Source organism: Coregonus lavaretus, assembly GCF_964263955.1.
Source record: "Coregonus lavaretus genome assembly, chromosome: 20".
NCBI classification, from domain to species: domain Eukaryota; kingdom Metazoa; phylum Chordata; class Actinopteri; order Salmoniformes; family Salmonidae; genus Coregonus; species Coregonus lavaretus.
The window spans coordinates 26,187,987-26,199,170 of NC_140007.1; the positions used below are offsets into that span (position 1 = coordinate 26,187,987).

Consider the following 11,184-nt stretch of genomic DNA (forward strand, 5'->3'; position numbering starts at 1 on the left):
GGCCTAGCCAGTCTCCAGACCTGAACCCAATAGAACATCTTTGGAGGGAGCTGAAAGTCCGTATTGCCCAGCGACAGCCCCGAAACCTGAAGGATCTGGAGAAGGTCTGTATGGAGGAGTGGGCCAAAATCCCTGCTGCAGTGTGTGCAAACCTGGTCATGACCTACAGGAAACGTATGATCTCTGTAATTGCAAACAAAGGTTTCTGTACCAAATATTAAGTTCTGCTTTTCTGATGGATCAAATACTTATGTCATGCAATAAAATGCAAATTAATTACTTAAAAATCATGCAATGTGATTTTCTGGATTTTTGTTTTAGATTCCGTCTCTCACAGTTGAAGTGTACCTATGATAAAAATTACAGACCTCTACATGCTTTGTAAGTAGGAAAACCTGCAAAATCGGCAGTGTATCAAATACTTGTTCTCCCCACTGTATATGCACAATAAGGGAGCTAGCAGTCACTGTGAGCGCTGGCACCATCGTTTTACAATGACTGAGTGGCAGCTCCTTTTGAGCTATCCCGAAGACAAACTGGCCTGGATCAGCAGACAATCAGCTGGCTGATGAGGGTTTGGATGTGTGGGCCCGCAAGGACGTTTTCATCATGAAGAACTTGGCGTTCTGCTGCGTGTGGCCCACTCACTGCTGGTGAATTGTCATCGTCCCCCCTTCCCAACCCCCCACCACCTCATCATACTGTATGTCTGCCATTGAGAGAAATCCGTGGTGCTGACATGCTCTGCATTTGTGTCTGTAGATGACCACATTCCTCCAAAACGGATGGATCAGCACCTTGCAGGTTTCTCCAGGGTTTAAGTATGATTCGAACCAGCGAAACATCTGGAAGTCAGCATCTGTTTTTCGGCATTATGCAAAAGCAAGGCTGCGATTGGTGGATAGAGACTCAGGGATGGAGGTTTGTGTCCCAATAAGCAGAGAGGGGGCACCACTGTGAACCATGTAATATGCCCTGTAGAAATGTGCAAATGTTTTTGTTTGTTCTTATTAGCGCCTTGGTACACATTAATTGATAATGTGGCTGTTACAGGATCCTAGGCTTATTGTATTTTTTACAAAAAGTTTTGTCCTCCAGAACAGGGTTTCCAAAACTCAGTCCTGGGGGCCCCCATGGGTGCACGTTTTGATGTTTGTCCTAGCACTACACAGCTGATTCAAATAACCCACTCATCATCAAGCTTTGATGATTTTAATCAGTGCTAGGGCAAAACCCAAATCGTGCACCCAGTGGGGGCCCCAGGACCGAGTTTGGGAAACCCTGCTCCAGAAAGTAGTCTCTTACAACTTTCTCCCACTGAGCTTTGTCGATAGCACCAGCTAAGTATGCCAGCAATGTTGTTGAGAGCAGTAGCAACACTTTTGCATGACTATATATATTTTTTAAATGCTGTAAAAAATATGATCTACTGTATATACTGACCAGGGAAGCCCCCATTTTGTTATAGACAGAAGCCTGTAACATGACAGACTAATCGGCATGTCCAGCCCCTCAATTATATCAGCCAATCATGGAAGGATCCTGTATTTCGCCTTATATAGCTCAGTGCTTTCTCCTAGGCTAAACTAGGGTCATAATTGAAATGTGTTATTTATATTTACAGATCACATACGAGTTTGTTATTAAGGCACTTGAAAGTTCACATGTTCAAGTAGGCATTTCAAACAGGCCTCCTGTAAAGTAGGAACTAACGTCAAATGCCCAGCTTGAGGAATTTTGACACGTATACAGACTTCATTATTCAAAACATTATCTTTACATTTGTGGTGAGGAAAACAAAATGTAACATGGCCCATTGGTTTCCATTCATTTTGGTCCAATGAGGCTAATGCAAGCCAGAGGCTGTTGGAACATAGCTAACACAAAATATGAACTTAAAAACTGTCTGGGTTCATCAAAAACAGCTTAGGCATGGATAACATGTATATTTGTATTTGATCTGAACTATAGGTTATTTTGAGGTAAAGACTTTGAGATTAAGTTTTGACAAGTGAAAAGTATTAGTGCTTTGAATTCACTAATAGGGAATCAGGGAAGTGTTAAGAAACTCAAAGGGAGTTTAAGGGTCACACCAGTTCAGGAGAAGTTGTAAAAGTGTTGTACAAAAACAGATAACTAATCTAATATGTGGGTGGTTGGCTTTGATTTAATAATTTATAGTTCTGTTAAATAATGAAGTGTATATGATGATATTTTCATCAATACCTTAAGTAAATCTCTTCACAGATATCTTCCTCTGACCTTGAGTAGATTGCCCTTGGTGCTATGTGGAGCACATATGCTTATTCAAAAACATCCTTAAAATGTTACTAGTTTTCTGTAACATGGCAAATTACTACCGGCCTTTGAAACAGTTCCCTTCATAACTAAGCGCTTCTTTGTGTTTTGTGTCCTCCTTTCTTTGCAGGACTGGCAGTTCACCAGATTATTACAATCACTGTGTCTCTCATTATGGTCATTGCAGCCTTGATAACTACACTTGTCCTTAAAAACTGGTAGGAAAGATTCCTTTACTTTGCAATTACTTCCTGACACACACACACAACACATCGCTTTTGAAAGTGGCAATTAAACTTTTACCAGAGCCACTCATCCACAGTGGTACAAGGTATGATTTTATGTTTGTTTCTTGTCTTTGGTACGTGTTTTTGTAGCTGTGTACAGTCGGGGAATGGCCGTCACAGTAGCCATCAGCGGAAGATTCACCAGCAGGAGGAGAGCTGTCAGAACCTGACCGACTTCACCCCTGCCCGCGTGCCCAATAAGGTGGACATCTTCACCGCCTACAACGACAGCCTGCAGTGCTCGCACGAGTGTGTGCGCACCGCCGTGCCCGTCTACACGGACGAGATGATCCAGCAGACCCCTATATACAAGACCACCTACAACGGAAATAGGTACGCCAGCTTTAAATCGCTCTCAGCGCTAGGTTTCTGGGTCAGTTTGATCACTGCTTGTGTAAGTGCTTTCCTCTCACTTTTGGGTTAGTTATTATGAGCAGTGTTGGGGTCGTTACTCAAAAAAGGTAATATATTACCAATTACTCGTTACTTCTTTCAAACAACAACACATTACTTATTACTCCCTGGGAAAAGTAATTAATTACACTCGTTATATTACTTTTGCGTTACCCCCCAAAACGTTGCGCGTCCTCACGCAATGTCAAAGTTACGTTACGTAGGCCTATACACAAACACAAGTAGCCTAATAATGAGCGACACAAAAAAAGAGGGGGATTCTACCGCGGATAAGGGCAGCATTTCCTGTGCTACAAGCTTGTTTAGCTCTCACAGCCTGTCCTCCAGAATGATTCAAATCAAGCCTTGATTGTTTGGATGAGGTAGGCCTACAGTCATCTTCAGCAGTAGCGGTCAGGCCTTGGGGGTCTTTCGCTTCGAGTTTTGTCTTGGCGTGTTGCTTTTGAAGGTGCTTCAAGAGATTGGAGGTTGTGTTTCTAGCAGTGGAGAGGTGTTTCTCTCATTTACATTACATTTTACATTTACATTTTAGTCATTTAGCAGACGCTCTTATCCAGAGCGACTTACAGGAGCAATTAGGGTTAAGTGCCTTGCTCAAGGGCACATTAACGTCATTTAGCAGACGCTCTTAGCCAGAGCGACTCGCAAATTGGTGCGTTCACCCTATAGCCAGTGGGATAACCACTTTACAATTTGGGGGGGGGTTAGAAGGAACACTTTATCCTATCCCAGGTATTCCTTAAAGAGGTGGGGTTTCAAATGTCTCCGGAAGGTGGTGAGTGACTCCGCTGTCCTGGCGTCGTGAGGGAGCTTGTTCCACCATTGGGGTGCCAGAGCAGCGAACAGTTTTGACTGGGCTGAGCGGGAGCTATGCTTCCGCAGAGGAAGGGGAGCCAGCAGGCCAGAGGTGGATGAACGCAATGCCCTCGTTTGGGTGTAGGGACTGATCAGAGCCTGAAGGTACAGAGGTGCCGTTCCCCTCACTGCTCCATAGGCAAGCACCATGGTCTTGTAGCGGATGCGAGCTTCAACTGGAAGCCAGTGGAGTGTGCGGAGGAGGGGGGTGACGTGAGAGAACTTGGGAAGGTTGAACACCAGACGGGCTGCGGCATTCTGGATGAGTTGTAGGGGTTTAATGGCACAGGCAGGGAGGCCAGCCAACAGCGAGTTGCAGTAGTCCAGACGGGAGATGACAAGTGCCTGGATTAGGACCTGTGCCGCTTCCTGTGTAAGGCAGGGTCGTACTCTCCGAATGTTGTAGAGCATGAACCTGCAGGAGCGGGTCACCGCCTTGATGTTGGCGGAGAACGACAGGGTGTTGTCCAGGGTCACGCCTAGGCTCTTCGCACTCTGGGAGGAGGACACAGCGGAGTTGTCAACCGTGATGGCGAGATCATGGAATGGGCAGTCCTTCCCCGGGAGGAAGAGCAGCTCCGTCTTGCCAGGGTTCAGCTTGAGGTGGTGATCCGTCATCCATACTGATATGTCTGCCAGACATGCAGAGATGCGATTCGCCACCTGGTTATCAGAAGGGGGAAAGGAGAAGATTAGTTGTGTATCGTCAGCGTAGCAATGATAGGAAAGGCCATGTGAGGATATGACAGAGCCAAGTGACTTGGTGTATAGGGAGAAAAGGAGAGGGCCTAGAACTGAGCCCTGGGGGACACCAGTGGTGAGAGCACGTGGTGCGGAGACAGCTTCTCGCCACGCCACTTGGTAGGAGCGACCGGTCAGGTAGGACGCAATCCAGGAGTGAGCCGCGCCGGAGATGCCCAGCTCGGAGAGGGTGGAGAGGAGGATCTGATGGTTCACAGTATCAAAGGCAGCAGACAGGTCTAGAAGGACAAGAGCAGAGGAGAGAGAGTTAGCTTTAGCAGTGCGGAGAGTCTCCGTGACACAGAGAAGAGCAGTCTCAGTTGAATGACCAGTCCTGAAACCTGATTGGTTTGGATCAAGAAGGTCATTCTGAGAGAGATAGCAAGAGAGTTGGCTAAAGACGGCACGCTCAATAGTTTTGGAAAGAAAAGAAAGAAGGGATACTGGTCTGTAGTTGTTGACATCAGTGGGGTCGAGTGTTGGTTTTTTGAGAAGGGGAGCAACTCTCGCTCTCTTGAAGACGGAAGGGACATGGCCAGCGGTCAAGGATGAGTTGATCAGCGAGGTGAGGTAGGGGAGAAGGTCACCGGAGATGGTCTGGAGAAGGGAGGAGGGGATGGGGTCAAGCGGGCAGGTTGTTGGGCGGCCTGCAGTCACAAGTCGCAGGATTTTATCTGGAGAGAGAGGGGAGAAAGAAGTCAAAGCATAGGGTAGGGCAGTGTGAGCAGGACCAGCAGTGTCATTAGACTTAACAAACGAGGATCGGATGTCGTCAACCTTCTTTTCAAAGTGGTTGACGAAGTCATCTACAGAGAGAGAGGAGGGGGGGGGGGGGGGGGAGGATTCAGGAGGGAGGAAAATGTGGCAAAGAGCTTCCTAGGGTTAGAGGCAGATGCTTGGAATTTAGAGTGGTAGAAGGTGGCCTTAGCAGCAGAAACAGATGAAGAAAATGTAGAGAGGAGGGAGTGAAAAGATGCCAGGTCGGCAGGGAGTTTAGTTTTCTTCCATTTCCGCTCCGCTGCCCGGAGCTCTGTTCTGTGAGCTCGCAATGAGTCATCAAGCCACGGAGCTGGAGGGGAGGACCGAGCCGGCCGGGAGGATAGGGGACACAGAGAGTCAAAGGATGCAGAAAGGGAGGAGAGGAGGGTTGAGGAGGCAGAATCAGGAGATTGGAGGGAGAAGGATTGAGCAGAGGGAAGAGATGATAGGATGGAAGAGGAGAGAGTAGTGGGAGAGAGAGAGCGAAGGTTGCGGCGCCGCATTACCATCTGTGTAGGGGCAGAGTGAGTAGTGTGGGAGGAGAGCGAGAGAGAAAAGGAAACAAAGTAGTGGTCGGAGACATGGAGGGGAGTTGCAGTGAGATTAGTAGAGGAGCAGCATCTAGTGAAGATGAGGTCAAGCGTATTGCCTGCCTTGTGAGTAGGGGGGGACGGTGAGAGGGTGAGGTCAAAAGAGGAGAGGAGTGGAAAGAAGGAGGCAGAGAGAAATGAGTCAAATGTGGACATAGGGAGGTTGAAATCCCCCAAAACTGTGAGGGGTGAGCCATCCTCAGGGAAGGAACTTATCAAGGCGTCAAGCTCATTGATGAACTCTCCAAGGGAACCTGGAGGGCGATAGATGACAAGGATATTAAGCTTAAATGGGCTAGTGACTGTGACAGCATGGAATTCAAATGAGGAGATAGACAGATGAGTTAGGGGAAAAATTGAGAATGTCCACTTGGGAGAGATGAGGATTCCTGTACCACCACCCCTCTGACCAGATGCTCTCGGGGTATGCGAGAACACATGGTCAGACGAGGAGAGAGCAGTAGGAGTAGCAGTGTTTTCAGTGGTGATCCATGTTTCCGTCAGCGCCAGGAAGTCGAGGGACTGGAGGTTGGCATAGGCTGGGATGAAGTCAGCTTTGTTGGCAGCAGAACGGCAGTTCCAGAGGCTGCCTGCGACCTGGAACTCCACGTGGGTGGTGCGTGCAGGGACCACCAGGTTAGAGAGGCAGCAGCCACGCGGTGTGGTGCGTTTGTGTAGCCTGTGCAGAGAGGAGAGAACAGGGATAGGCAGAGGCATAGTTGACAGGCTGTAGCAAATGGCTACAAAAATGCAGAGGAGATCGGAATGAAATGAGCTAAGCATCTGGGAGCGGAGAGAGCAGGGCCTCCCTCACCAAAAACGTCTACCTCAGAAACTAAAATTGTTTCACTGAACCACCCGAACAAAAACTCTCCCAACTTCCGCCTTTAGAAATCAGAATTGTTGTGAACCACAGCGGTTCAATGTTTAAAGGAATAGACTCAACCCACTTTATTCAGCTAGCCAACTATGACACCATAGCTAACTAGCAAGCTAGCATCCAATAACAATAACACACCGTTTAGCACCAACACTTGGTCACAACAAACCACCAATAGTGTGATAACACACTAAACAGATCATTCGTGACTGTGTCAAGTTCCTTTCATGACGCAGTGCTTTCTGTGCTCTCCTGGGCACAGTTTACATTTTACAGTTATATTGTTGTCATTTTGTCATCCTACCAAATCAAAGTAATGGGAGTACTTCCACGCTGAGAAACAATGTTTTAAACGCTTCTGCAATTTTTCAACTAACACGGTCAGTAGTAGGGCGTGCGTGCTTAAACAGGAACTTGGTGAGAGGACGATAGAATAATCATCACAAATAATAACTTTAATAGGAAGGGAATGATAACAAAAGTAACACAGTAATAATGACCTACTGTATCTTTGATCAATAACTGTAATATTGTTTCTCAAATTGGAACAGTACTCCATTAAGTTTCTCCTGGTAAAATCACGTATTTGGGAAAAAGTCCTGGCCCTAAATGGCGTAAATCCCCTTTTTGTAAGTGGTATTGTTTTCCTTGCGAAATACCTCTATAACAGTGTCTCCTGGACCCAGGTTCTCACTATCTTTGTGTCTCAATCCTTTGTCCTACAGACCTTCTCCCATTGAAAGGCAGCTGATTCCTGTGGCCTTTGTGTCAGAGAAGTGGTTCGAGATCTCCTGCTGACTAACTGAAGGCTTTTTTACATCACATGGATGGAACAGACTTCCTGAATTTATGCTCTGGTGGGTACTATGCCACTTTCCCCCCTGCAAATCCTTTCCTGAGCCTTCCCCACCTTGATCCCTGTGGTGATAGTGTCCCAGTTTGGGAATAGAAGGGAAATGGCTTATGGTTGTTATTTCGGCGAGGATTTTTCACAAACTGCCCGGAAAAATGTAATTTAACGGCAAGATCACTAAAGGTCATTCATTAGCCATTATAATACAATTATGTTTGATTCATGCCCTTCGACAACCTAACCTTTATGAAAAATATTACGCATTTATGGGGTTGTGGCCCTCATTCATGCGGCCAGTGAAATATTGTTTCAATGTTTTGTTATGTGAAAGAGCCACTTTCACTTGACTTTCCTGCATTTTTTATGCATTGCCGATTAGCTGGACTGCCTCCATTTGAAATTCCAAGCGTGAAAGTTAAACACATGCTCTGGCCCAGTGTGTGGCTAAAAGCCCAGGGGGCCACACGTCTGTTATTGACCCAGATTTGAAAAGGAATAGAACGCCTGCAGGAACATTAGCTGGAGTAAGAGGTCCAAGACCATCGTCTGTACGGACATTGGTCTCAGTCAGAGAAAGAACTAAAACGCCCCAGTTCTTCCTTCCAGCACTGCAGTCTTAAAGACCATGGAGAGCCATGGTAGTTAGATGGGCATAAACAGTGTAATTGCAGTGTAGGTGCACATTGTGACATGGTACTTACAACTGGCAGTTATGGCACATACTGTAGGCTCCCGAGTGGCGCAGCGGTCTAAAGCACTGCATCTCAGTGCTTGAGGCGTCACTACAGACCACCTGGTTCGATTCCAGGCTGTATCACAACCAGCCGTGATTGGGAGTCCCATAGGGCAGCGCACAATTGGCCCAGCGTCGTCCGGGTTTGGCCGGTGTAGGCCGTCATTGTAAATAAGAATTTGTTCTTAACTGACTTGCCTAGTTAAAAAATGAATGTGTTCAATGTTGAGTTTGACACATGCTTATTTTGCTTTAACTACTGCTATTGGTTTTCTACAGCTCTTCTGACAATTTCATTTACTAATGTCTTGATTTTTCTCCACAGGATCCTTTGGTAAACTTTTCCAACCAAGAGAAAGAAGCGACTCAAACGAAGGCCAATTTTGTAAAGTAGTGGGAACTCTCTCTCTGGACACAGATTAAGATATTTATTTTTCTATAAATGATGACAAACCAAGCAGCCATACCGCTGCCACTCCAAACTATTTTCCAGAGACCTGTGTTCATTTAGATATCTAGTTAGAGTTAATATATAACTATATTACTGGATGTGCCGGAGAAGACCATCTACGTCAGCGTCACCTTGAAGAGGACTAGGTTTCTTGGAGAGCTAGGAGACTTGGAGGAGCTGCTCTCAATGGAAAAAGCTGAGCTGTATTACTGAACAATGTGCCAATTACGCCACTATGTGCCATAATCTGTACAGAAGGAACTTTAGACAACAATTCATGGACAATATTAACCCTGTATCAACCTAACTCCATCTTTTTTTAAAGAAAAGTGAGAAAAAAAAAAATGTTTAAAAGTATTTGAATATGTTTTCTGAAATAGTTGTAAGAATTGTGTTCCAAAGTCCAAAAAATATTTATAATATGAAGCACTATTCATTGAGGGCAAGTGGGGAAAGAAAAGAAAACAGTACATGCTTTAGTCAACACCTACATTTAATGCATTGTTACTATGTCCCATTTTAAAACCAGAGTAGTCTGTCTATTTTTATACACGAAAAGAGGTCAGTCACAACCCAAACAGTGCAGTTCCCATGCCACATGATGTTTGGACAGCGGAACACCATTAACAGTCCAATCAGAGATTGAAGCAAAGGGAATTCAAAACACTCATCGAATCCAAGCCCAGATTAATTACCCTTTCGGAATGTCCTTTTTCTCAGAGGTTTTGTATTATGCTTAATACACAATGGTTGTCGAACATTGCATACCATATGTCCTGTTGTGTTCAGTTCTATCTGAATCAGGGTAGCTAAGGCAAACAGAGAGGATTAGCAGTGTGTTTACATATATACTGCCTCAGGTCAGTGTCCAATACACAAGTCTTCATTCCATTTTCCATCCCAAGCATTATTCACAAGGGATAAGACATTATGTGTTACTATGAGTGGTGGTAGGATATGAGCGGTACCGCACAAGGGTGGAATTTAGAATTAACTTGTAAGAATATAATTATTCTAACTCTGCAATTACAGTAAGTGAGAAATATTGAATATCTCCTCTCAACTATATATACATTTTCAGTGTTTACCTACTGTTTCTCATAGTCTAATTGCAAAAATAATAATAATTAGTCTTAAAACAACCAAGGGTCAGATTTATCAAACAATGTTTCTAAGGCCACTAATAAGTGTCATTTGTGTGTATTATTGGGGGAATAATAATACCTTTTAGTGTTGCATTTATCAAGCCCATGCTAATTGGAATTATCATATTATCATCAAACACCTTTACAAATGGTGCCCTGTGTGAGAAGTATTTACAATCGGAAGTAGTCTTTTCTATACCATAATCTCAGAAATGCATGCAAATCAAGAAATGGAAATGAACAGAACATCTGAATAAAAATGGTAAAGTATCCCTCCAAATTAGGTCCAAATTAGCTGTATATCTTGTGCTGTGAATGCAAACACAACCATATATAACAATGTTCCTCCCTAAAGCTCACTTATATGAAGGAATACACTCCCTCTTTCATGTCAAGTGCAGTACAGTGAAAAACAGGCATGTTCTTTCCTGGTTCCTGAGGGTTGCTGATGGATGCGAATTTGCGGAATATCAGCCTCGTCAAAACCTCCAGCATCATCAATGAGATGCGGAACTAGGGGGATTAGGAGCAGCCAATCGGAATCGAGAAGACTGGGCCACAGGTAATACATTAATTAATTGATTAGTTAATACAATTCCACTATTAGTGAGACAGGACACAAGGACATAACACAAAACATTTCATTACGCTAGTGGGTTGGTAGAAAGCACAAAAAAGAACAACACGTGATTGCAATTATTCTGTGTCGACAGCAATATGTACAGATTTAAAGATGGACTGGATTCTGGCCCGGGTGTGGGCTGAGATCTGCATTTACTCAATGAGATGGACAAGATTCAGGCTTCAGCTATTCTGTTCCCTTAGCTCAATGTAGAGGTGGACCCTTTTTCAGATCCTAAATCACTAAATCATAAGCTTATGTAACTGGAGGGGTAAAGAACTGACCTTGGATCAGTGGCTGTGATGCAACTGTGACTCCTAGTACACCACTCTCCACTCACACGCCAAAACACCATGAATGACCATGCCAATTCATCCCAACATGTACGCTGAGACCAAGTTGCGTCAACATAACATATATTTTTTGAATGAAGAGTGTTATCTTAATAGTCAAGAGGGTTACTAAACTGTATATTATACATGTGTAAATGTATTTTCTATATATTTACTTCTATTTGTGTACAGGTATGTTCTATTTTTAAAGACCTGTCTCTTTT

General features: G+C 44.6%; 1 protein-coding gene across 1 annotated transcript in view; it reads left to right on the forward strand.

Annotated features, from left to right (window-relative positions):
- The window catches only part of ajap1 (adherens junctions associated protein 1), a gene marked incomplete at both ends in the record, with an annotated part of 34,009 nt that extends 26,387 nt beyond the window's left edge, over window positions 1-7,622 (forward strand). Inside the window, 3 exons of the mRNA XM_084184522.1 lie at window positions 2,429-2,516; window positions 2,676-2,918; window positions 7,550-7,622. Of these exons, the coding sequence (XP_084040648.1) occupies window positions 2,429-2,516; window positions 2,676-2,918; window positions 7,550-7,622 (404 nt within the window). The remainder of the gene's footprint in view (window positions 1-2,428; window positions 2,517-2,675; window positions 2,919-7,549) is intronic.
- Between the last annotated feature and the right edge of the window lie 3,562 nt (window positions 7,623-11,184).